Here is a 27,387-nt window from a genome sequence, read left to right as displayed (position 1 = left end):
GACGGGGGAGCCAGGAAGCTGGCGGGGGAGAGGGCTGGGAAGAGGAGAGAGGGGAGGCCCCCCTCGCCGCCTGGCCAGATTAACCTTACCTCCCAACAAAACCCCTCAATCCCGCGATCCAACTCCTTCATCTGCCTCGAGATTACCGAGGAACTCTCGTGGGTCGCTTAATCTGCCGCAGACCCTCAACCCCCCAACAAAGCGACGAGACAAGCGCAGAGAGGTAATCCCCAGCAAGCATCACCAGGAGCACATCGCCATCACCCAACAACGCCGTCTGATACAGGCACCAGCCAGACGGGACGATAAGACCAACTCATGAATCAGTGATGTTAAATACGGTCTCTCTCTCTCTCTCTCTCTCTCTCTCTCTCTCTCTCTCTCTCTCTCTCTCTCTCTCTCTCTGAGCCGACCGCTCCTCTCCAACACTGCAAAGGGGAGAAACTTTTCTGCAACTATTCCCGCCTGATTATTTCCGCATGCCTGTTTCTCAGGGGGCTGTTCGCTGGGGAAACGTTCGGCCAACAACGTTTCTTGACGTGTGTATTGTTTGCTACTTTACAATTCATTTACTGGATTAGAGGCTCGACATCCGTGGCTGAAGGGGAACACTGCAATTTATTCCCCCCACCAAACAGGTCTTCTTGATGAAAATTATACGCTCTTTCTTCCAATTAATCAATAACATATTTACCCAAAGAGCCCCTAAAGCATTAGGAACCATTAAATATATCGTATGTACTTAGATAAACCCTATATAACGTTACAAACCATTAAATATATCGAATATACTTAAATAAACTCTATATGACATTACAAACCATTAAATATATCGAATACATTTAAACCCAATATAACATACGAAACCAATTAATATACATAAACCCTATATGCTCGAAACATTCAATATATGAAATCTACCAAAAATCAAACATAAGAAACCATTTCCTATCCGCCAGAAAACACAGCAAGAACCAGTGGTCACCCTGCAGCTCACAATGTTCCAAACAGCTCATCCCAAATGGTCATTAATAACTGCACACGGTCCCTGAACATATATGATCAAGAATATGTCAACGCTTAAAAGTTTACACACCCAACAGCTCCCCAAAGTCAATTAACTCTCAGGAGGTTAGAGGAGAAAAAAACAATAGCTCCACAAAATTAGGTCAATACATCTGAATAATCATTTAGAAATTAATAAAAAAAAATATAAATTCCTCAGAAAATTACGAAAAAGTCTAACACGTCAAAAACAGGTCAGTAAGTCAAATAAAAGTTAGAAAATAATGTGCCCATGAGACATGTCAATTAACACTGATTCTTGCAGACAACACATCATTCTGTCGGCTGGACGTCTTACAAACCCACACCCGCGGGAGGTTAGTGGGATCTGAAATTTGTAGCGTCGGCAGGTAATACTCGAAGGGGTGGGGCATAGGGCTTCCTCGTTCTCTCTAGTTACCGTGGTGTTATCACCACCAGTCTGGTGTTACTGTGGCGTTATGAGTGTGGTGTTACTGTGGTGTTATCACCAGTCTGGTGTTACTGATTTAGTAACAGGTCGGGCGCTCCTGTGGTTGTCACTCACCGCGACAACCCACAAGTGTCGTACTGTATTTCAGTTTTAAGTCGTTCGTAATCCCATGAGCACGACTTTACGACCCTCGAGGACGATGGCGGCCTGATAAAGAGAGGGGGGGGGGGGGGGTACGAACCCTGGATACGATACCTTGGCCTTTGACCCGTCACACCCGACCAATAGGGTTAGGTCACACACCGAACCACTACACCCCAGGGTCATACCATCGTGGGTCCTGCTTGAAGGGGTTGAGCTGGTAGAGGTGTGTGTGTGTGTGTGTGTGTGTGTGTGTGTGTGTGTGTGGCGTTTCCAAAGTCAGGAATCACATGCGGACTTCACCAATGACCTTTCGCCCAACGAAGTGATCAGATTCCCTGACATATAGTCTTCGTAAGCACATTATTCATGGGTGTGGGGCCTGTGGGGAAGCTAATGTTATGCAGCGTGATCATACGCGTTGAACCAAAGGTCAGTAGTGAATTATGCCTGCGATACCGGATTTCTGAAACACCCTGTTGTACGACAAACAGAAACAGAGGCAAGACGTGTCCCCATCTGCGTAAGTACAGGCAGCTACAATAGGGGAAGGAGGGAAGAAATAAGAACTGGCCTAGATGTGGTGTTGGCAGACACCACCTGTAAGATATGGAAGGCAATACCCAACACCCATTGTCGACTGCTTACCGCCGAAGTGCGATCTTGCCTCGCTCGGACCTGTTGAACTCTGCCGATCGATTTACGACGACCCCATCTTATCTTCACGACTGGTACGGACAAAACGTGACGTATGATGGGTATGGACGACTTCCCCCCAACGCACGTCCGTTACTGTGTCTTCCCTATTACGATGTGCGCTTCAGTAGCCTGGTGACTGGGTCAGCACGTTACTGCACCAGGCCGTCGTGTCGGCCCGTTACCAGTGGAGAGGCGGAGGGAAAATTCTCAGATCACCAGGTGATAGACCCATTATTGTTGTGCTCCCTTCGAGGTGAGAGAGAGAGAGAGAGAGAGAGAGAGAGAGAGAGAGAGAGAGAGAGAGAGAGAGAGAGAGAGAGAGAGAGAGAGAGAGAGAGGACCTAATGGGGATACTGCCATGAGGTAAGGGAAATGCCTTGGGGATGTCCCCAAGCTAGGGGGGTGGGTTGTTGGGGTTTCGTCCTGAGAAGAATTAGGATGTGGTGTGGTGTGCTGGGGGACAGACACAGTCCCCATGGCTGCTGCTGTCCCATGACGACTCTCCTTGAGGGCTCTTCCCACACAGACACACACCAGCGACTCGCCACAGCAGCCGTCAAGAACACGCCGGGAGTCCGTAACAGATAACAAGGCCTCAGTGTGAATAACTAATTCCCACCCGGAAGCCGACGGGATGATAGGGCTTCGGAAAAGTCTCGTAGGAGAGAGAGAGAGAGAGAGAGAGAGAGAGAGAGAGAGAGAGAGAGAGAGAGAGAGAGAGAGAGAGAGAGAGAGAGAAGCTCTCGGATGTTGACATCGGGCAGTAGTAACAATTCTGTAACTTAAGATGAAATTTACAACTTTTTTATTCTTTTTTAAAGAAACTATTAGAAATGTGACTATGAAATTTTCGTTTCTGTTCCTCTCTTCTTCGTGAGCGACGTGGCACGTGCAGAGCACGTCCCCGAGTCAATGCCTTTCTCGGCTGACAGGAAAAAAAAACACGTAAAAAACGAAAAGAAATTAATCATAGCTCCGCAGGTGTTTGTAGATCTGACTCATAAAGGAACTGAGGTTATAGGAAGAGGGGGGAGACGCAAGGAGGAGGAGAAGGAGGAGGAGGCATCAGTCTTCGTGCAGTCCGTCTCCATGCAGGGTGCAAGGCGGTGCGACCGCTGAGCACGGCGGTACGACCTTTGAACACGGCGGTATGACCGCTGAGCACGGCGGTACGACCTTTGAACACGGCGGTATGACCGCTGAGCACGGCGGTACGACCTTTGAACACGGCGGTATGACCGCTGAGCACGGCGGTACGACCTTTGAACACGGCGGTATGACCGTTAAGCACGGCGGTACGACCTTTGAACACGGCGGTATGACCGCTGAGCACGGCGGTACGACCTTTGAACACGGCGGTACGACCGCTGAGCAACGACTGAAGTATGACCCTTTAGTACGATAGCCTGGACTTTAAAAACGTGACCTTCCTTACAGAATAAACTTAAAAAATCCAGGCCATTTATATCCGACGTCTAAAGGAGTCGTGCTCAAGGGGTCGTGGAGTCGTGCAGAGCGGTCGTGTTCGAGGGGGCTTCAACAAATGCCAAACTTGGTGGTGGTACAAGGGCAGCGGGTGGACAGGTAGTAGTACTCTTCCCTGTACCGTCTGTGAAGCTGTCTATAAATTCGGGTCAGGGTCCCCCATGTTTCTTCCTCAACTCCTGCAGAAGGGCTGACCAGCTCACAACTCACAACCGTTACCAGGTCTTGCTGGTTTTCAAACACATTATTCTAAAATGCCATTTACGGTGGCTTCGAAGTTGGACGCGATTTGAACATACAGGTCAGAGGGTAATGATCAGGGAGTTTAGGGAAGATGAGGGAATTTAGGGAAGACTAATGGAATTTAAGGGCATGGGGGGGGGGCTTTAGGTGATGAGGGAGTTTAAGGAAGCTGTGATGGGTTTTAAGGAAGCTGTAGGGGTTTAGGGAAGACATGAGGGTAGTGTGTGGTGTGTGGTAGTGATCCCTGCAGGTGGTGGTAGAAGGGAGGAGGAGGAGGAGAGGGAGTGGCTGGGGAAAGACCAAGAGAACTTGAAGGTAACCTGCCGGTCATGTCACACCACTCCTGCGAAGGTAGAAACGTGAGGTGGTTGGGGGCGAGAGGGAACAGGTGGCTGTGATGACCTTACAACTGTACATATTGATGGTACCAACATACAGAGGAGGTAGCAGTGCAATTAGTAGTGGTAGTAGTAGTAGTAGTAGTAGTAGTAGTAGTAGTAGTAGTAGTAGAAGTAGTAGTAGTAGTAGCTGTTGTTATTGTGATGGTACCACTTCGCGATAGGTGAAAGGCCAAGCCATCATACCCATGAGTCGTACCGTCGTGTTCTGCATGTTAAAGGAGGTATTTAGAAAAAGTAAATAGCAAAGCCGACCACAACTTCAGCACCTTCAACTGCGCACAACACAAGTGCATAAGATGAACAGAAAGGCTGGAGGGAGGTCTCGTGGTCACCTTTCATATACTTATACTTGCAGAAGTAATGTAACTATGACGTTGTAAGTGTACCGGTCACGCTCTTCACACCTACATGTGTGCTACTCTAGTAGTCGCAGCTGAGTGCGTGCTACACTGTATAGCCGCGAGAGTAAGAGTGAAGCGACTGGCGAAAGTGGAGTCGCATGGCAGAAGGCGGCAACAGATTACAGTCCTCCGGCACTGTAATGGGCCAATTTCGCGAAAAATAGCCAGATTTCACGGAGGTGTGTGTGTGTGTGTGTGTGTGTGTGTGTGTGTGTGTGTGTGTGTGCGGGCTGAGGCAGCCGGGGAGAGTGAAAGCTATGGGACGTGTTTTCGCACAAGGTTCGAGCGAGCCTCGACGTCCGAAACACCTCACCCCTGACTTTAATAAACCTTTGCCTCCCAAGACTTGCGGCTTAAGTTATAATCTTATTAACGTAAGGTATTTGTGTGGCTGGATTAGTGTGGCGTGTGAAGGTAAGGCGGGTGATCGTAAGGGGTGGCGCCTGATGGCGTGGGCTGGCAAGGATACTTCCTAAATGAAGAGTTTCTCCTGAATCCTTGAGTTCCACGGGTGACGGGGTGGTCGGTTCCCTCCAGGCGGCGGCTGCTGATCTTACGCTGTTTGTTTGTTCCGCAGGACAGCCAGCTGGGTTCCCCGTTGTTCACTCCTAGGTATCCTTATCTGGTTCTGGGAGCTCCCTGATCCTGGAGTCGTTTCCGCAGTTGAGGAAAAGGTGTGGGAATGTCGGGGGTGTACGTGTAAGGTGGTTTTCCACCTGTACACTCCAGCAGGTGATAAGGTTCGTTTGTTACCCAGTTCTTCGTAATCCTCGTCTTGTGGTATCAAGACCCTCAGCTGCTCCTGCCCTTCCTCGTCCCTTCACTGGCTCTCCCTCGGCCTCCCTGATTTACAGGGTAGGCCTTGGTGGTGGTGTGGGGAGGTGGTGGTGCAGGCCAAGGCAGGAGGGCCAGATCTGGGCCAAGACCACCAGCCCTCACTAGCCCAAGTTCACGATCACTGTGTCAAGGGGGACGCCTGCCTCTCCTACTGCTGCCGCTGCTCCTGCTCCTGCTGCTGCCTCTGGTCATAATGCACCTGATGATGATGGTGTTGCCGCTACTGTTTGGGTTCCTTCTGCTTCTGGTGTTACCTCTCTCTCTTCCTCCTCCTCCTCCTGCTACTTGTATTGTTAATGCTGCTGGTGTTGCCTCTCCTCCTCCTGCTACTGGTATTGCTACTGCTGCTGGTAGTGTTGGCGTTGGTGGTGCTGTTTGTGTTGTTGCTCCTGGTGATGGTGTTGCTGGTATCTTGCTGTTAATGTTGGCGTTGCTGCTGGCGCTAGTGCTGGTGCTTCTCTTCTCGTTGGTTCTGTTGTTGTTGCTGCTGTTGTCGGTAGTGGTGGTGGCGGTGGTGAAACTGGTTCTACTGCTGTTGGTGGTGGTGGTGGTGTTGCTGCTCCTGCTGCTCCTCCTTCTCCTGCTGGTGGTGACTCCTCCTCCTCCTCCTCCTCCTTCAGCCACCATCACTTTCACACTTTCGCTGCCCCGCCACAGTTCCCTCTCGCTATCAAGCTCTCCACTTTCGCTGCACCTTCCCCCCCACCACACACCCCCGACCCTCTTCCCTCCACCCCTCGCCACTCCACGACCCCAGGCGACCACACAGCATGTGGTGTTGTTCACTGTGTGCCTAATTACCTATGTGCGCTGTACTGGGAGGGAGTTGTACACTCGGTGTGGCTCCCCACACAGCTCTTGAACGTTCTCTACCGCCATACAACTTTTCTGAACTTTCGTACAACGTCGGCATGACTGATCACACCACTCACCTTGTTCCATGCTCGCCGACTGACCAAACTGGCGCTGTAAGAGTAACTTGACCTCTTTTCTCCATCTCGTCTCTCCTTAAGAGTTATGTTGTGGCCTCTGACGACAATCCTTCCCGCGGTGTCGCTCCGACGACACAAGTTAGGGCGACGTCAACTCCCTTAGTCCCTCACACACACACACACACACACACACACACACACACACACACACACACACACTCAGACTCCTGCAGCTTATTTTCCTCCAGACTACAATCGTATCGAGGTCATCTTTCAATGGGGATCATCCTCATTACTTTACATTTGCTCGGATTGAATTTCATCAATCACGTATCAGACCAAGTTTGGAGGTTGTCGTGGTTCTCTTTGAAACTTGATGCAATCCTCATCATTCTGTGTGTGTGTGTGTGTGTGTGTGTGTGTGTGTGCGCGCGCGCGCGCGCAATGGAACGAACATGTGAATAAATCCCTGAATATTCACCCTCCATAATTCGTGTGTATTTTCTCCTGAATGTCTTCCATAATTGTTAGTTAATGCATGACACGACGCGCCGGGCAGTATACACACCATTTGGTCTGGCTTTACCCATCACAGTGTTTACCCAGTTACTCTTTAGATATATCATTCATTCACTCATTAGACGCGTCAATTATTCACTCAGACGTCAATCACTTACCCATTAGATTCCTCAATCACTGACTCATAAGACTCATCATTCAATTACTCAAACTTGTCAGCCAATTACCACTCCCGGGACAAGTCAAACATATACTCATCATGGTCGTCACTTGTGCTAAAAGAACGAAAGTCTACGGATAAAAACGCGGGTGAATGGTACTTAATGCGCTGACTTCTGGAGGACTGCGATCCGGTGATTTCGTCCCGACAGAACAGTCGTCCGGTCATCCGTCGTCGGCGAGTAGGGGCCACCTGCCCAGCCAACCTCCCTGGGAGACTCGGACGCGCGACGCGACAAATATAGATCATGATGCAATCATGCAGCAGCAGCAGCAGCTCCTCCTCCTTCTCCTCCTCCTCCTCCTCCCACCACCACCAAAGTTCCATCCTCCGGCAACTTTCTCCTTTGTGACCCTCAAGAGTCGCGTGTTCTTCGTGTGCCCTCTCCAGTCTGCGTAGTGTCCTGACTACTTTGTCGGGGTTTCCACAAGACCTATGTACTCTCCCTTTCCCTACACAGTGTGGGGCGCCTCTAGAACCTCTCTGTACATCCGAAATTATAGATCTGTTTTTTTCTTATAATACCTTGAAACACGACTCTTAAGCTCCTTTAACCACTGTTCCTGACGGGGCGCTGCAAATCAAGCAGCAAGGCGCAGGACCTTTGACTCGAGACGACCCCAGTGCTTGGAGGAAGAGACATTAAACGACCCTCACGACCCCAGAGCACCTGCAAGGAACAGGCAGTAATAGGCGATACAAACGACCTCGGTGCTTGCAGAAAGTCAGTAAACAACTCAGGATAACCCGCAGTGCTTGTAGGAACGGTCAGTAAACGACCCGCACGACTTCAGTGCCCGCACGAGAAGTCAGCAGACGACCCACACGACCTCAGCGCCTACAAGAATGGTCAGTAAACGTAAACAAACGCACTCAATAGACTTGGAGTTGTTGTTGCTGTTGTTTTTCCACAACTTCCTAAACTTGTTTCCTCTGTCAGTTCGAGGAGGAAAAACACGCGAGTGACATTTCTAATCGGTGTCTTCGATGCTTTATTTAGGAACGGGAGAGAAAAAAATATATGACCTACCAAATGCCAGGCAACTTCTTGTTGGGCTCTCTGCTGCCAGATTTCACTCCTGTGGCGGCGCCGCAGAGCATGGGAGTGTGTGCTCCACGCGACTCCCACATGAGACACACTCATAATAGATAAGACGAATCCGAGAATGAGAGAAATACAGACAGACACACACATACACACAAATACACACACAGACACACACACACACAGACACACACACACACACAGACACACACACACACACATATATATATATATATATATATATATATATATATATATATATATATATCAATCCCTTTTTTTCCTCCTTCTTCTTCGTGGGAAAATTACGTGTAACTGCGAATGAAGGAAAATTAGCTTAAATCGATCTGAAAGTGAAACGCGACGCGAAGTTGGCGAGAACATGCAGGAGGGGGAGGGAGGGTAATGAGGGGTGAGGGTGATAGGGTTGGTGGGGTGGGGGTGGTCTCTTGCCCCCTACCCCCCACAACCAGTAAGCGGCCGCCAAAGTTTCACTTCTCACCTTGTGGCGGCGGCGGTGCCAACCCGTGAAAAATGACGGGGACGGTGACAACTGCTCTTCCTTTTCAACAACCCTGTTGTGTGCGTGTGTGTGTGTGTGTGTGTGTGTGTGTGTGTGTGTGTGTGTGTGTGTGTGTGTTCACGCACACGCCTCCTGGACGAGATAGAGGGGACATACATACGACCGCAAGGAACAGCCCAGTTGAACGTATTGGAAGAGAGAGAGAGAGAGAGAGAGAGAGAGAGAGAGAGAGAGAGAGAGAGAGAGAGAGAGAGAGAGAGAGAGAGAGAGAGTAAAGCAATAAACGCCTCTGTTCAAGACAAGAGCGTCGGGTGAAGGATAAATACATCAGCAACAACAGCGGCGGGGGCGGGGACGACGAAGGAGGCGGCGGGGACTTGGTAAACATAAGTGGCGAAACAGTAGAGAAATCGGAGAAGTTCAGACCGAAGTAACGAACGAAAGAACCGACGGAAAAACTCTCAAGCCACGACAGACACACAACATAAAATGATCAACAGGTAACATATCCTTTACTTAGGAAACTGCCATTGAGAGGTACAGTTGATTCCAGCTGTCCAAATGAGTCAATTCTCTCCTTGAGTATTAAGGGAACTGTGAGTAATAAGGCTAACCTGCCTTTAACATCAACCCTCACCACCTATGACAAACAAAGGTGTTCTCATCTCTAACTTATGGACAACACTGCACAGATCATTATCCCATTCAAAACAGCCAAGAAACATAGGGAAATACGTAGTAGTAATCAAGAAATCGGCTCACCAACGTTACTTTTTAAAGTAAGCAAATTATAGGATAGAATACACAGGAACAGTTACATTCGGACGGTGGTATGTTGGGATAACACGCTACCAACCGATGCACCACCAGCGTGCAGAGCACACGGGAGTGTTCCTCTCATCTCCAACACCCGGAGCAACCGAGACTGAACAACCTGAAAACAAAGAACTTGAAGCTAATATAACACAAGCAGGTTGAGATCCCCCTACTAACCTTGCGCTCCGATCCTGACGCGTGTTGCACTGGAGCTGTCAAGAGGTTTCCGTGATTCCACCACGGACACCCCTTGGACCCCAGCGTCCTTTTAGAGTCTTCGTTTACCCCTTGGGAGTGTTTCTCCACCATACTCTGGTGTACCCAGGGGTTCTCCTTCGGGGTCCTCCTTCTTCCTGCCCCAAGGTTCTGATGTACCATGATGTATCCTAGAAAGTTTTGCTCTATCCTAACGTACCCTGAGGAGGTCTCGCACCGTACCACAGCGTACCGCACGAGAGTGTTGAACATACCAGTACCGTACCCAAAGACCATGAGTGGGTTCCTAGGTGGCAGGTCACATACGTCACAAGGCCTCGGCCACCACGTCATTACCGGTAATGACCCACACTTTTAGATACAAGTCGGCAAATATGTTCCGGTTACTGACAATCGGGTAATCTATTATCAAAGCGGTCCTGCCCAATGTGTGCGTCCCATCCCAAATCACCAAGTGGCCGTCGAGACTCAGAAGCGATACGACTCATTAACTCCTTTAGAGACAGAAGAGAGAACAAAGAGTAGTTGTGGATGGAGCAGGAACAAAGGGATAACTGTTTGAGAGAAAAGGAGGGCTGAAGTAGAAGTGGATATAGGAGGGGACGTTTGTCGAAGGAAATGTAGGCAGGGGAGGAGAGTGTGAGCAGTGAAGCGGGTGTGGGGAGAGAAAAGTGATGGCGAATAAGAGGAAAAATGTGGACCTGATCGACATTGTTCGCTCTAAGCTGGTCCTCAACCAGGGCACCACCCGCTGGCGTGACTCATCTCAACTTACCATTTAACAAACTCACACACTGTTCATACCAAGGCTTCCGGATACTGTAGGAGATTTCGTAGCACCTGTGTACTACGCATACTTCTAAGTCAATCGCAGTTCAAAAAAGAAAAGTAAAACAGTCTTACTATAAAACGTATTACCCTCGTCATTCATGTTCTTAGCATCAACCTTCTGTCTCAAGCATCGCTGCCCTCACATGGTCTTATCAGGACAACGTTTAATGCTAGGGCCATAAGGTCCAGCGACAGTGTGTGTGTGTGTGTGTGTGTGTGTGTGTGTGTGTGTGTGTGTATATGTGTGTGTGTGTGTGTCCTTACAGAACGGCGGTGCGTGGTGGTCTGTATGTTTACTTGGTTTCGAACCTCACAGAAGCAACAAGGATGCACCGCTTGCGATGTTTGGTTTTCCTTACATCGTTAAGCTTTGCAGCTCCCCAACCCTTCCTGTTGTTGTAGAATACCTCAGGTTGTTTTGCAACTCTTTACTCCCTCTGCTGTTTTTTTTTTCTTCCTAGCAGCCACAACTTGCCCTTTGGGTTACAAGGCAGAGTTTTTCTTGTATTTATCACCAGTACATCTAAGGACCTTAAGACAAAGCAAGACATGCGATCATCCCAACAGTTGTTGGGCCAATGTTCACAACAGATCACAGCCTCGCAACACCATTTACCGTTGCCAACAGCTGTCATAATTGTTGGCGATGGAAAAGAGGGAAATAGGCTGTAGAGACAGAACCGCAGACCGTTCATATGCCGATGCATTGTGATTGTATTAAAGAGTATATGAAATTGAATTCAACACTGAATGAAAGATTACGATAGGTGGATGACTGCGAATACTTCGGCAATTTTGATGTCAGGCATCCTATCTTGGTGCTAGGGGGTCAGCTTGTTGAGCTGTGTGCTGAAAAATGATTGGCGACTGGAAACAAGAGAAAGTGCAAAGATAAGAATGCAGGAGTGAGTGGGGTTGGGTGAATGGTAGGTACCCGTATCGAAGGAATGTAACGATTGGGAGGTGTACAAGAGAAAGGGGTGTTTAAAGAGAAGTGTATGAGAGCAAAAGAGGAGAAATGTGATAGAGTTTATGAATATCGATTAACTCTACTGAGAATTAAAAAAAATGCGATGTTATTAGCATGTTATTAGTACAAATTAGTCATTAACCAGAGATCGTCTTATGTCGCAGGCGATGTGACCCACTTCGTTAACGTTGGCGACATGAGCCTCCGCGAGTCTGATAGCGATTCCCGAGAAGAGTCGGACGACCAGAGGAAGAAGACTGCGGCCGGAGGCTATCCCCCAACTACGAAAACCGGGCAAGGCGACGCAGGAGGATGGAGGTCGCGGGATGCAACACGGACCGCTGGACTCAAGGGATCTAGGGACGCTGGGAGAGGGTCAGGCACTGGAAGAGTCTCGATAGGTGCTGAAGCTGGAGGATCAGGAGTCGCCGGATTGGGAGCACAGCCTGCCGGAACGAGCGCGGGCAGGGGCGGCGGCAGACGCGCTCCGGAGGGAGGGAGCAGTGCGAGCAAGGTGGTGGGCAGTGTGGAGGGGATGGGACTCGCATCCCAGAGGTCCCTGCGCTTGTCCACCCAATACCCGGAGACCAGTGAAGCCCAGGATGCTCGCCGCCTCCGCCTGGAGGGTGGACGTAAGGCGCAGGAGGAGAAGGAGGAGGGGGAAGAGGAGGTGAAGACCAAGAAGCGGGTAAGGAAGAGGATGAAGAGGGAGATACGGAAGCGGCACGTGAATCAGCTCTTCATACGGGGCGAGAACGTTGTGCTCGTCTCAGTACAGAAGCCATGAACACCACTCTCTATTGGCACGTAAACTAGGCTGTAAATCCTTCTCTGGTATTGTAAATCAAATAAATTAATGTAAAAAGAGAGGGAGAAAAAAACAGCTTTTGTAAGCAGTCACTGCTGGTTTTCTTGAAATAAACAGATCCAAGTCTTTCAAGGCTATTTCAATGCAATATATATATATATATATATATATATATATATATATATATATATATATATATATATATATATATATATACACATATATATATATATATATATATATATATATATATATAAATATATATATATATATATATATATATATATATATATATATATATATATATATATATATATATATATATATATATATATATATATAAACTAACTACTTATATTGATTGTCTGGAAAATGACGGAAAAAATAGTTTGAAACAGAAACCTAGAACTGTTTGAGGAGTTAAAAAAAAACATCATAACACTTGACGTAAACAGAAAAGAAAAAAAATAAGAAGAATCAGCAAAGAAAATAGATGATAATGAAGTAAAGAAAATTGCACTAAATCACGACCGATAACTATTCATGTTGGGTTGAGGGTGACGGGATGTGTTGTGCATAGTTCCCTGACGGTACGAAACCTGACCCGGAGGAATTAGCGAGGCGATTCACCTGTTGATGACACGTACTTACGGTTATAACGAAGGCTCTCCCTAATCTCCCTCTGGTGTCAGTCTTGTGACTCACCTTAGTTTGAACAGTTCGTTGCTTGATCACTTCCTGAAAATAGGAAAAGAAATTATTATTAGTTTTTTGTCATATTTTTCCTTCAAACACTTGTCTTTATAACAGTTTGTTTACATACATAACCCCCCTACACACACACACACACGCGCGCGCGTGCGCGCGAGCGAGCTTCTGTGGTGTAGTTGTTAGCATTACCGACCACGAGTCAGCACTAGCCCATATGGGTTCGATCCTTGGGCGCAGCAGTCGGCCTACACCCAGCCCATGTGTTCATCATCCCCCGGGGCTGGTCGATAGATGAGTACCACTACACTGTACACAGAGTTTGAGCAAGAATTACAGCAGGGGAGTGAGACACCCCCACGAATCCGCAAATAAGACACACACATTACTCAGATAAACTAAATTCACGACAGTACACACATGATTATCATAAATTAAGAAGTACGAAAAATAACATACTGACTTGAGTACAGCCTAACAGCTCCATCAGGAAATAACCAATACCATGCAAACGACAGTCATTACCAATATCACGTAAACAACAGTATCGTCCAACGGCAAAAACAGCACTGCACAACGGTAGCATCAGGTACGGAATCCTTCAACGTTAACAGACTGTACAAATGTAAAAGCAGATAAACTATCGTTCAAAGGGTAACAACAGATACACTATATAGCATCTCATCAAGTAATCAAAATGAAATAAAAAATATTTACTTCGGCCACGACAAAAGCAGCAACATAAAGCTGCCATGCAACAAGTAAAGTTGTAACAATAAGATACATCTGCACAAGAACAATTTATCTCCCAACAATGACATTAACAACAATAGATATTCTGTACTCCGCATAATACAATACACCACTGTTGCTCACTAAATTGTAATAAAAAAACTATTACTGTACAATGAAAACAATAAAAATGAATCGTATGAAACCCTTAATGGCCTTCAGAGCATCACCATGTAACGCTCAGGAGATACGAACCCCTAAGCACCACGTAAAGCTAAGGAAATGATGACATTCCCCCAGCTGACCGCATGTAAACAAAGTGCTACCTCAAGGTACGATCTGTGTGACCACATGTGTTCTGGACATATTATTATCTCTCGTCCTAATCGGCTTTTAGCTAACCTATTGCCGGTGCCATTATGAACTATCATTAATACGCTCGCTGGGAACAACATAACCACTGTACCCCACCCCTTAACCATCGACTCGGCTATCACCCTGAGCCAAACAACCATCACTATAGCCAATTTGGAATGCTTCACCCCCTGAAGAATACGACCCCCTGAGTGCGACAATACGACCCGTGATGGCCTGGCCTTTTGCAACCTGACCCCAGGCAATCGTTAAGGGATCTCGAGGTACGGATGACTCCACTCTATTCAGCACCATAATAAACTCTGGCATTCACCGCGACGTGCCATAGGCATGGTTGGCTAGTTGGTTGGTTAGGATGATAGAGGCCTACAAACCAAACCATCCCCACCAGTCTGCTACCACCTATCCCCCCTCTTACTAACATCATCCCCGGAACTTACTCCTAACCCTACAGCTATCCTCGCCTAACCCTGCCGTCCTGCCCCCCACCCACCAATCCTGTCGCAACCGCTAGCACTTCCTCGTTCCGTCCCGGGCTGTTCCGGGCGGATGGTGGCGCCGTCCGTGGCTACTGTGAGGTAGGGTAAGGTAAGGCGGCCGGTCACGTGCAACGTCCTTAAAGCTGCCATCCAGTGCGACGCGCACGAGGCTCCCTACACACACACACACACACACACACGCTACCTGCCACTGTGCTACTCACTGTTCAAACTCCTGCGCTGGTTACTTCAGAGGAACACACGTCTTGTGTTCTACTGAACAGTTGTTAGAGCAGCTTTTTTTTTTTTAAACTCAAGACCTTTTTTTTCCCCCTGTCTGCTTCCGAGGTTTTGTTGACTGAGAGAAAAGTGTGACGGTGTTTAAGGCTTTTAATAAGTGCGGCTGGTAATTTCAGACGTCATTTTTTTTAAAATGTCTTTTTTTTATACGTGAAATACTGAGAACTACGTTTTTTTTTTTTAACCCAAGGATGTGACGTATTCCATTTTCGAAGTTCTGTTACCCTGAGAGAAGTTTAGCTTCGTGAAGTTCATCACATTCGTGTGGCCGGACGAGTTGACTGTCTTTCGTTTCTATGCAAAATGTCTCCCTCCCTCAACACGAATGTTCCAAGCTGTTGTCTTCTTCGTTTCCTGACCTGACTCGAACACACGTAACTCATTACTCTGTGATGTGTGTATTGTGTTCCCTCCCTGGTCCAACAGTCTCACTCACAATACTCACTCTGTCCTATCTCTGCCTCACACACAACTCTCACTCTGCCTCTCTCACTTATTGCTCTACTGCGTCTTTTTCTTTCTTTCTCTGGTAATGCTTCCCCATCTCTCTCTCTCTCTCTCTCTCTCTCTCTCTCTCTCTCTCTCTCTCTCTCTCTCTCTCTCTCTCTCTCTCTCTATCTATCTATCTATCTATCTATCTATCTCCTTCTCTAGATGGAATGAGGACCAGGACCATTACTGGCCAGATCATGCCAATTACAGAAACCCACCAGACAGACCACTGGAACTGCATCCGTCCACAGTTATCTGGAAGGAAAGCAGGTTATGAAGACGAGTTGCGGTAAAGGTGAACTAAGTAACATCCCAGCCAAAAAAACAAACATATCACACACAGATCACCAAAATCCAAGGTAAACGACATGAAGAACCATCAACACAAAAGTGGAGGAAGAGCTGATGGGAATGGAGGGACCTGATCCCCATCAAGTATGTAGTCTGGCGACCCTAGCTTCCATTGTACAGAGCGGTAGGGGAGAGGAGAAGGGTAAGTATTATGCAGATATTAGTACAATGAGTAGTGGTACAGCAGATAAATCACAGACGGGACTGATACAACAATACGAGAGACCTTATCTTTACAAATGGCACGACACCGTCCTCGGATGCAGAGGCGAATAATTCCAGTTTATCAACACAGCAACACAGGAGTGATTACAGCATACAAGCATACAGTCTGGAAATAAATGAACGTAAACATGATACACCAACGGGGCATGACAGTAGCAAGGAGGGTGGGAGACAGATCTTCACCACGAACTGCAGAGCCTCTCAACAACCAAGGAACAGATCTATCATGCCTACAAAAATATTCGTGTACTGTACACCCAAAAAAAAAGATGTCGAAGAAACATGTGCGAGAGCCGTGCAAGGGAGGTACGAAAGAGAACTGACTGTACTACGAAGAGTCTTGCCTGGGGCAAGGTACAGAGACACTCAAAAGACAACTTTTCATGTATGGGTAAAATCAGTCCCAGATGAACCCGTAATGCCTTACGGGATGAGGGGTAGCGCTCACGAGAGGCACCGCTTTCCATGAGCGTGCGGCGGTCACTGCGCAGCGGGCCAGGCCTTTGGGCAAAAATCCCGTCGTTGGTACTCTCTCTCTCTCTCTCTCTCTCTCTCTCTCTCTCTCTCTCTCTCTCTCTCTCTCTCTCTCTCTCTCGTTCCCACAACCCCTACACCAGCAACCGGACCATGTTACCCTGCTCCACCCCACCATTTACTGTTTTCTTTAGTCTTCTTTTTATAACTGGTGTCTCTGTTCCTCCTCAAGTGTTATCGTGACAGCCTCTCTCTCTCTCTCTCTCTCTCTCTCTCTCTCTCTCTCTCTCTCTCTCTCTCTCTCTCTCTCTCTCTCTCTTCTTTTTTCTATTCTGTTATTGAATTCTGAGTTTTTCCTTTCGTTGTCCATTTCTTTTTCTTGTGTGTTGTTTTTTGTGCCTTTCATATGAGGTGGAGGAGGAGGAAAGAGAGAGGGGAAACAGACGTAAGGAGAAATGATACAAAGTAAATACAGCCGAGAATAAATGGAGTGGACAAAGACAGATGCACAGCAGAAGACATAAAAGAAAACCAGAAAAGCCGAACAAGTGCCCAAAGAACAACACCGAGAGTCTAGTTCTCATGCTACGTAGTGTAACACAGCACTGGTGTCCCCAGGGCAGTGTAACACAGCACCAGAGTCCCCAGAGCAATGTAACACAGCATTAGTGTCCCCATGGCAATGTAAAACACCACCAGAGTCCCCATGGCAGTCTAAGACATCACTAGTGTCCCCGTGGCAGTGTAACACAGCACTGGAGTCCCCATGGCAGTGTAACACAGCGCTGGAGTCCCCGTGGCAGTGTAACACAGCACATTATTCTGGCTGGGAAATTCACCGTCATTTTTATAGCTTTATGAAGGCCTGATATACGATCCTAATCTTCTTCACGCAACTGCCGGTCTTCCCTTCCATTATCACACGTTCCTTTCACCCACTTTCCTCGCCGTTCTTCCTCCACTTCCCTTTCGCTTCCCGCTCGTGTCCACACCACCCTCCCAGGTCTTGTCCGTAAGCCCGTTTATGTCATTTCTGCTCTGCTGTCATTAACTTCCACATTAACGAGGTTTCAACGTTTTGTATCTCTCTTTTTCTCTGTCTCTATCTCTTTTCTCACTCGTCTCCCGCTGCTAGCGTCTCGTGTGTAAAGTCTCTCTCTTGCTCGTCCTCTGTACCGTCGCAGGTATTCTTGTGTGCGTTGTGAGTCGCTCTGACTGACTCTGTGTTTCCCCGACTCCTTCTGAGGGTCATCTTGCCTCCGTGTGTGTGTGTGTGTGTGTGTGTGTGTGTGTGTGTGTGTGTGTGTGTGTGTATTCAAGTTTGTCAGTCCTCGTCTTCTTGTTTCACGCGTAAGTCTTCCTCATTTAATTAACCTGGTCGACGTCTCTCCGTCCCGTCACCAACCTCTCTCTCTCTCTCTCTCTCTCTCTCTCTCTCTCTCTCTCTCTCTCTCTCTCTCTCTCTCTCTCTCTCTCTCTCTCTCCCGTCACTATCCTCTCCCTCCTGTCATCATCCCCTACTAAACCACCCTGCTTCTCTTCCCCCTGTCACCATCTCCTTCCATCATGCCACTACCTCCCAATCCCCACCCTCCTGTCACCATTCCCATTCCTCCCGTCACCACTCACTCCCTTCCCGTCCGTCCCTCCCTCCCGTCACCAGTACGGTGTGGTGTGGCTCGTGATCGTCCTTGGGCAGGTGGCATCACGTGTAGTGTTAAAGCTGCAGTGCCTCAGCCCCCGCTGGTGACGCCTCTCCCCACTCTCACCTCGCCTCATGGTGACGCACCTCCCTACTCTCCCATACCCTCATGATCACGCCTCTCCTCCTCTCCCTAAGCCTCATGGTGACGTCCCTCCCCCTCTTCCCTATCCTCATGGTGAAGCTCCTCCTCCCACCGAACGGCGACGCCTCCCCCAGCATCGTGGGGACTCGCTCCTGCCCCTAGCCTCATGATGACACCCTTCCCCCAGCCTCATATTAACGCCTCTCCCCTAGCATCATGGTAACGCCTCCCACCAAGCATCATGGGGACGCCCTTCCCCAGCATCATGGTAACGCCTCCCACCCAGCATCATGGTAACGCCTCCCACCCAGCATCATGGGGACGCCCTTCCCCAGCATCATGGTAACGCCTCTCCCCCAGCATCAGAGGGACACCCTTACCCTCACTCTGCAGGGGTCTCGTCGTCTCCCTGGGGGGTTCTCAAGGGGTTACGTGGTGTGTAAGAATTTTTTTTTGACATTCTACGGGGTTCTCTGTGTGTTTCTATAGGTCCGGTGATTTCTGGACCACCACAGAAATGAAGGCTTCCCCCGGGGTCTGTCTGCCCCTGGAGAAAGCTCCTGGCCACTTCTGCCCTTCACGTCGCCACTTCCTCTCTCCACGGGGAATGGAGGCCTTGTCGCCCCTCGTATCCTCTCTGGGAACACGTCTTTCCCCCACACGTCCCTCTGTAGGTTCGCGTCTTCCATACCCCAGTTCTTGTCCCCCCACGTCAGCCGGGGGAGGGGGATGGGTGGCTTAAGGCAGTGGGATCGATCTGTTTTGTTGGTATGTCTGTACTACTGAGACCCCGGGGGGTGTCGCGTCTCTCCCGCAGGGAAATATAGTCCTTCCTTTCCCTCCCTCTCTCTCTCTCTATCTTCAGCATATCCATCCCTCCCTCCCTTTAGTCACCTCTCTCCTCCTCCTCCTCCTCCCTCCCTCCCGCTCCTCACCATCAGGCCTGAGCAGTCTTTAGGGCCGTGTCACGTGTCTGGTCTTAAAGGTGTACTGTCGAGATTGTGTCCTTAACCTTACCTGACCTCTCCTTCCTGACTCGCTCCCTCACACTACTGCCTTCGCTTTATCATATCTCCCTCCCATCCCTGCCTCACTATCCTGTCCCTCATTCTGCCTTACTATCATGTCTCCATCTATATGTTAGGAATATGAGATACAATCACAGTCCTCCAGATGTTTGGAATATGAGATACAATCACAGTCCTCCAGCTGATGACCTGATCATCACACACCATCAGATCTTCTGTTATATGGCTTTATCAGGTATTCCTTTACTATCCATCTTTCACTCGTTTTCTTCTTGCATCCTCCTCCTCCTCCTTCTCCGCTATTCTCTTCTTCCCTCCCTTCACCATTCCCTCTCCTCACTACCTCTGTCCCTCCATATACACCACCACATCTGACCAACTAGTGCACTCCTCTCACGGGGCCATACACTATAGTGAGAGGTTGTGCATGGGGTCCTAGAATCATTTTGATCACCTGAAGAAGGTGTTCAAGATTCTTCGACCGGTGGTTATGACGAGATGTTGGCGGCTTTAATGGCCCTGACAACTGACGGACCTGAAGCCCAGTTCATCACAAATCAGCCATCCGACCATCCTCCTGGGCTTCCTCAGTGGACGTCTCTTTCTACTCCTTACATTCATATTCGTGTTATTTCCCAAATTATCTATCTTTTCCTGCTCTCTCTCTCTCTCTCTCCCAGCGGACGCGAAGCCTCTGGTACGACCAGCGGACACGAAGCCTCTAGCACGACCAGCAGACGCAGAGCCTCTGGTACGACCAGCGGACGCGAAGCCTCTGGTACGACCAGCGGACGCGAAGCCTCTGGTACGACCAGCGGACGCGAAGCCTCTGGTACGACCAGCGGACGCGAAGCCTCTGGTACGACCAGCGGACGCGAAGCCTCTGGTACGACCAGCGGACGCGAAGCCTCTGATACGACCAGCGGACGCGAAGCCTCTGGTACGACCAGCGGACACGAAGCCTCTAGCACGACCAGCAGACGCAGAGCCTCTGGTACGACCAGCGGACACGAAGCCTCTAGCACGACCAGCAGACGCAGAGCCTCTGGTACGACCAGCGGACACGAAGCCTCTAGCACGACCAGCAGACGCAGAGCCTCTGGTACGACCAGCGGACACGAAGCCTCTAGCACGACCAGCAGACGCAGAGCCTCTGGTACGACCAGCGGACACGAAGCCTCTAGCACGACCAGCAGACGCAGAGCCTCTGGTACGACCAGCGGACACGAAGCCTCTAGCACGACCAGCAGACGCAGAGCCTCTGGTACGACCAGCGGACACGAAGCCTCTAGCACGACCAGCAGACGCAGAGCCTCTGGTACGACCAGCGGACGCAAAGCTTCTGGTACGACCAGCGGACACGAAGCCTCTAGCACGACCAGCAGACGCAGAGCCTCTGGTACGACCAGCGGACGCGAAGCCTCTGGTACGACCAGCGGACACGAAGCCTCTAGCACGACCAGCAGACGCAAAGCCTCTGATGCGACCAGCGGACGCGAAGCCTCTGGTACGACCAGCGGACGCGAAGCCTCTGATACGACCAGCGGACGCGAAGCCTCTGGTACGACCAGCGGACGCGAAGCCTCTGATACGACCAGCGGACGCGAAGCCTCTGATACGACCAGCGGACGCGAAGCCTCTGGTACGACCAGCGGACGCGAAGCCTCTGATACGACCAGCGGACGCGAAGCCTCTGATACGACCAGCGGACGCGAAGCCTCTGGTACGACCAGCGGACGCAAAGCTTCTGGTACGACCAGCGGACGCGAAGCCTCTGATACGACCAGCGGACGCGAAGCCTCTGGTACGACCAGCGGACGCAAAGCTTCTGGTACGACCAGCGGACGCGAAGCCTCTGGTACGACCAGCGGACACGAAGCCTCTAGCACGACCAGCAGACGCAGAGCCTCTGGTACGACCAGCGGACACGAAGCCTCTAGCACGACCAGCAGACGCAGAGCCTCTGGTACGACCAGCGGACACGAAGCCTCTAGCACGACCAGCAGACGCAGAGCCTCTGGTACGACCAGCGGACGCAAAGCTTCTGGTACGACCAGCGGACGCGAAGCCTCTGGTACGACCAGCGGACGCGAAGCCTCTGGTACGACCAGCGGACACGAAGCCTCTAGCACGACCAGCAGACGCAGAGCCTCTGGTACGACCAGCGGACACGAAGCCTCTAGCACGACCAGCAGACGCAGAGCCTCTGGTACGACCAGCGGACGCGAAGCCTCTGGTACGACCAGCGGACACGAAGCCTCTAGCACGACCAGCAGACGCAGAGCCTCTGGTACGACCAGCGGACGCGAAGCCTCTGATACGACCAGCGGACGCGAAGCCTCTGGTACGACCAGCGGACACGAAGCCTCTAGCACGACCAGCAGACGCAGAGCCTCTGGTACGACCAGCGGACGCGAAGCCTCTGGTACGACCAGCGGACGCGAAGCCTCTGGTACGACCAGCGGACACGAAGCCTCTAGCACGACCAGCAGACGCAGAGCCTCTGGTACGACCAGCGGACACGAAGCCTCTAGCACGACCAGCAGACGCAGAGCCTCTGGTACGACCAGCGGACGCGAAGCCTCTGATACGACCAGCGGACGCAAAGCTTCTGGTACGACCAGCGGACGCGAAGCCTCTGGTACGACCAGCGGACGCGAAGCCTCTGGTACGACCAGCGGACACGAAGCCTCTAGCACGACCAGCAGACGCAGAGCCTCTGGTACGACCAGCGGACGCGAAGCCTCTGGTACGACCAGCGGACGCGAAGCCTCTGGTACGACCAGCGGACGCAAAGCTTCTGGTACGACCAGCGGACACGAAGCCTCTAGCACGACCAGCAGACGCAGAGCCTCTGGTACGACCAGCGGACGCGAAGCCTCTGGTACGACCAGCGGACGCAAAGCTTCTGGTACGACCAGCGGACACGAAGCCTCTAGCACGACCAGCAGACGCAGAGCCTCTGGTACGACCAGCGGACACGAAGCCTCTAGCACGACCAGCAGACGCAGAGCCTCTGGTACGACCAGCGGACACGAAGCCTCTAGCACGACCAGCAGACGCAGAGCCTCTGGTACGACCAGCGGACGCGAAGCCTCTGGTACGACCAGCGGACACGAAGCCTCTAGCACGACCAGCAGACGCAGAGCCTCTGGTACGACCAGCGGACACGAAGCCTCTAGCACGACCAGCAGACGCAGAGCCTCTGGTACGACCAGCGGACGCAAAGCTTCTGGTACGACCAGCGGACGCGAAGCCTCTGATACGACCAGCGGACGCAAAGCTTCTGGTACGACCAGCGGACGCGAAGCCTCTGATACGACCAGCGGACGCGAAGCCTCTGGTACGACCAGCGGACGCAAAGCTTCTGGTACGACCAGCGGACGCAAAGCTTCTGGTACGACCAGCGGACGCGAAGCCTCTGATACGACCAGCGGACGCGAAGCCTCTGGTACGACCAGCGGACGCGAAGCCTCTGATACGACCAGCGGACGCGAAGCCTCTGGTACGACCAGCGGACGCGAAGCCTCTGGTACGACCAGCGGACGCGAAGCCTCTGGTACGACCAGCGGACGCAAAGCTTCTGGTACGACCAGCGGACGCGAAGCCTCTGGTACGACCAGCGGACGCGAAGCCTCTGGTACGACCAGCGGACACGAAGCCTCTAGCACGACCAGCAGACGCAGAGCCTCTGGTACGACCAGCGGACGCAAAGCTTCTGGTACGACCAGCGGACACGAAGCCTCTAGCACGACCAGCAGACGCAAAGCCTCTGATGCGACCAGCGGACGCGAAGCCTCTGGTACGACCAGCGGACGCGAAGCCTCTGATACGACCAGCGGACGCGAAGCCTCTGATACGACCAGCGGACGCGAAGCCTCTGATACGACCAACCGTAAAGACAAGACGCGACGACCTAACCTTGAAGTTAAAGGCGCCTTCCAGATGGTGTTGTTGCTGCCATCGATTAGAGCGGCCGCCTTGCCCGATGCACCGTGGCAACAAGACGGTCCCAGGAAGAGGAAGCGGAAGTATGGGAGGAGAAGAGAGAGAGAGAGAGAGAGAGAGAGAGAGAGAGAGAGAGAGAGAGAGAGAGAGAGAGAGAGAGAGAGAGAGAGAGAGAGAGAGAGAGCTAAGGAAGTAGGACAAGCCGAAGATAGGAGAGAGAGAGAGAGAGAGAGAGAGAGAGAGAGAGAGAGAGAGAGAGAGAGAGAGAGAGAGAGAGAGAGAGAGCGGACGTGCGTGCGTCTGTTCCGAGGGTGTAGTCCTGCGGACCGTTGACAAACACCACGTGACTCTCTCTCTCTCTCTCTCTCTCTCTCTCTCTCTCTCTCTCTCTCTAGGCCGCTCTTCCAGCCTTCCGTCCGCATGCCCTTCACTCTCCCAGCTCTCACTACTCGTGGCTGGAGGCAGCAGAATCGCTCGCTGGCTGACACACACCATTCCCCTCTCTTACTTCTCTCTTCCCATGTGTCTTCTGTCTGCCTCTATATATTATCGACCATTTTCTCTTGTCGTAATCTGTTCTTTGCCTCGTCTCTGTCCTTGTGTTAGTCTCTCACTCAGGTTCACTCCACTTACCTTGGCATTTTGGCTTTATCAGTCTATTATCTTGGCATCCATGGCTTTATCAGTCTATTATCTTGACATCTATGGCTTTATCAGTCTATTATCTTGGCATCTATGGCTTTATCAGTCTATCATCTTAGCATCTGTGGCTTTCTCAGTCTATTATCTTGGCATCTGTGGCTTTATCAGTCTATTATCTTGGCATCTGTGGCTTTCTCAGTCTATTATCTTGGCATCTGTGGCTTTATCAACCAATCATCATCGGAGTTTACCGGTCTGTCACCTCTATATTTTGGGGACAAATTTATTCTATTTGTATTAACCTTATTTCTCGATTTTTTCTTTGTCATCCATTCGAACATTTACTATCCACTATCCATGGACCTAATTTCCACCCTATACCGATTGTCTGTTGTACCACCTCCTCAACTCTGCATATTCCCCAAACCTAATCTTTATTTCCCTGTTCTCTCTCTCTCTCTCTCTCTCTCTCTCTCTCTCTCTCTCTCTCTCTCTCTCTCTCTCTCTCTCTAAATTAGGCCTGATCCAGTGGTCAGTGCCTGTTCTTCCTTCTTCATGCATGCATATTCATTAACAATTTACTTGCTGCTCACCCTATTGAAACTTGCCATATATCATTCTAATTTTTCCGCTACCTTGCACGATATCATGCACTCATGCGCTGTATAACGTCGCAAGCACGCACTAAACTAATGAGCACACGCGATGTACACGGGGAGAGACACTGTGGTGCATGCTTGTGTCGTAATGCATAAATGCAGGGTTATGCGTCCATTTGCTCACGTGCATGTGCGGGTTTATGTAAGCATGAGTCACCAAGTTGTTGAAACTTAAGTCATCTATGGACAAACATTTACACGCATACAAATAAGAAAATAAGCAAGTCCTTATTATCTAAGATACATCATCGTTCTTACTTATTTCTTACCTACCAAGAACAGTTCTTGTAGTTCAGCATGACCCTTGCTTATTTACCCTGAAGTATGTGGCTCCGATCTCAAGTGTGACCCCGATGGCAACGAAGTCAACTAATTCAAGCTGACTTGAAAACACGGAAAAGTACCGGTGGATCAAAACAAATACAGAGGTAATATGTTTGTTTCGGTCTGGTTTCAAGATCTTTTGCCTCGGGAGGATAACGGCCCGTCTACATCACACACACACAAGATCGGGAGCTACGAAATCCCGGGCGCACGAACGGAAACACGGACACGAGTCACGGACAGCGGTGCCACAACGCAGATGTGAACGACGCGACCCAAGCCAGCGAATACTGTTAACAGACAACAGTCAGGTCGTCCAAATCAACGACCGGATGAATGTTCAACAACCTTACAGGTGTCAGTCAGGTGTGGTGGCTCAGGCCTCCTCACCTGCACATATCTCCTGAAACACCTGTTCCCCAGGCCTCCACACTCGGCTGTAAACACCTGCTGACACATATGTTACCAGGCAGAGGGCATTGTCTTCTCAAGTCTTGATATGGTTTGCTTTTTCTTCCGTGTCTTGTCTTTCGGTTCCCCCATTTTCTACCCATCGTTTGTCTTTCCCTATCCACCTCTCTCTCTCTCTCTCTCTCTCTCTCTCTCTCTCTCTCTCTCTCTCTCTCTCTCTCTCTCTCTCTCTCTCTCAACACAGAGATAAGCCCTAGCACCAGATATCATGATTTTCACTGCTCATAAAAACATGACTATATATATATATATATATATATATATATATATATATATATATACATATTGGAAAGGATCGCAATTTTGCGCTTGATGAAGTATATTCCTGAGTCTACGGGGGAAATGAAACATGATAAGTTCCCAAGTGCACTTTCGTGTAATAACCACATCATTAGGGGAGACACAAGAGAGAAATATAACAGTCAGTTGATATACCCTTTCAACCTCCATTCACTGTGTGCATAAACTTTCACTTCGAACACAAATGCAAATGAAGAGAAAAAAGGTAACTAAACTTCAACTGTCAGGTCTATAATTGGTAATACGTAAAGGTAGAATAATGAAATGGAAAGCATTTTTTCGTTCTCTCTTGCTGAATATCAGATATATATATATATATATATATATATATATATATATATATATATATATATATATATATATATATAAATATATATATATATATATATATATATATATATATATATATATATATATATATATATATATATATATTATATAATCACCTTATGTTTACAGCAGCTGCCGGAGCTTGCATCAAACTCAGACTGAAACACAAAAAGTCTATAGTTAAGGATGACTATAGAGCAACTAAGTCCAATTCTCGTAGCTTTTCTTGAGCGCCACATCCCTAAGAACCCTCTCAGATAACCCCATCTCCGCGAATTATATAACCCCCTCCAACCTCCCCCCCCCACCCCCCTACCAGCTGAGGAGAGAAGAGGACATAAACCAGACCCGGTTGACCTAGTGGCCGGAGCTACCACCTACACACTGATGGAACAAGACATTGTCTGTGTCGGAGGGGAGGAAAGAACGCCATTCTTGTGTTGCGAGCAGCACTTACCTGCCGGGTACGGCGGGCGACCTGGAGAAGGAGGGAGGGTTGAGCTCTAAAGACGGAGCGAACAAGAGGAAGGACAGGTATAGGATGAGGTTACGAGATCTGAGGTCAACCCCTCAGAGAGCAGGAACGGCACGACCCTTGAGCACGAAAACCACCTCCCTCCGACCATACAACGTATAATGGCCTTGACCTCTGACTTCAAAGGGGTCATGTCCAAAGTCCAGGCCACCATAGCAAAGGTTGGTGGCATTGGTCGTGTGCTGGAAGCGTGAACGTCACGGAAGCAAAGCACGTGATTAAGACTGCAAGTGACTTTTTAACACACACACACACACACACACACACACACACACACACAAGGACTGAAAGCTTACTCTTGGACTTGTGTAGGGGGACAGAACGAGAGGGGATCTTGTAGGTTCTGTGGCAGGGAGAACAGAAGGCTTCCTCTAGAGATATGCTGGGAGTTGAAGGTGCGCCTCAGACGTCTGTTCAGGGAAAGAACTGAAGGGTTTGTCTGACGCTGTGTGTGTGTGTGTGTGTGTGTGTGTGAGAGAGAGAGAGAGAGAGAGAGAGAGAGAGAGAGAGAGAGAGAGAGAGAGAGAGAGAGAGAGAGAGAGAGAGAGAGAGAGAACAGAGGATTTCTCACACGTGTGGGAGAGAGAAGTGAGTGGTTATTCGTGGTTGTGCGTGGGAGACAGAAGTGAGGGTTGCTCAAACATTGTGTGGGAATCAGAGAAC

The 27,387-nt window shown here is 49.7% G+C and overlaps 2 protein-coding genes across 11 annotated transcripts in view; one reads left to right on the top strand and one right to left on the bottom strand.

Annotated features, from left to right (window-relative positions):
- The window catches only part of Lsm11 (U6 snRNA-associated Sm-like protein LSm11), a 43,394-nt gene extending 30,698 nt beyond the window's left edge, over positions 1-12,696 (top strand). Inside the window, exon 5 of the mRNA XM_071660257.1 lies at positions 11,921-12,696. Within this exon, the coding sequence (XP_071516358.1) occupies positions 11,921-12,543 (623 nt within the window). The 3' untranslated portion in view covers positions 12,544-12,696. The remainder of the gene's footprint in view (positions 1-11,920) is intronic.
- Eip74EF (Ecdysone-induced protein E74) overlaps positions 1-27,387 on the bottom strand; it is a 630,411-nt gene that overhangs the window by 287,719 nt on the left and 315,305 nt on the right. For all 10 annotated transcript variants that reach the window (XM_071660155.1, XM_071660166.1, XM_071660239.1 and 7 more), the window contains one exon: positions 13,270-13,302. The gene's annotated coding sequence lies outside the window, so the exon portion shown is untranslated. The remainder of the gene's footprint in view (positions 1-13,269; positions 13,303-27,387) is intronic.

This window comes from Panulirus ornatus, chromosome 5 (assembly GCF_036320965.1).
Source record: "Panulirus ornatus isolate Po-2019 chromosome 5, ASM3632096v1, whole genome shotgun sequence".
Classification (NCBI taxonomy): Eukaryota; Metazoa; Arthropoda; class Malacostraca; order Decapoda; family Palinuridae; genus Panulirus; species Panulirus ornatus.
This window is presented reverse-complemented; position numbering and strand designations above follow the sequence as displayed.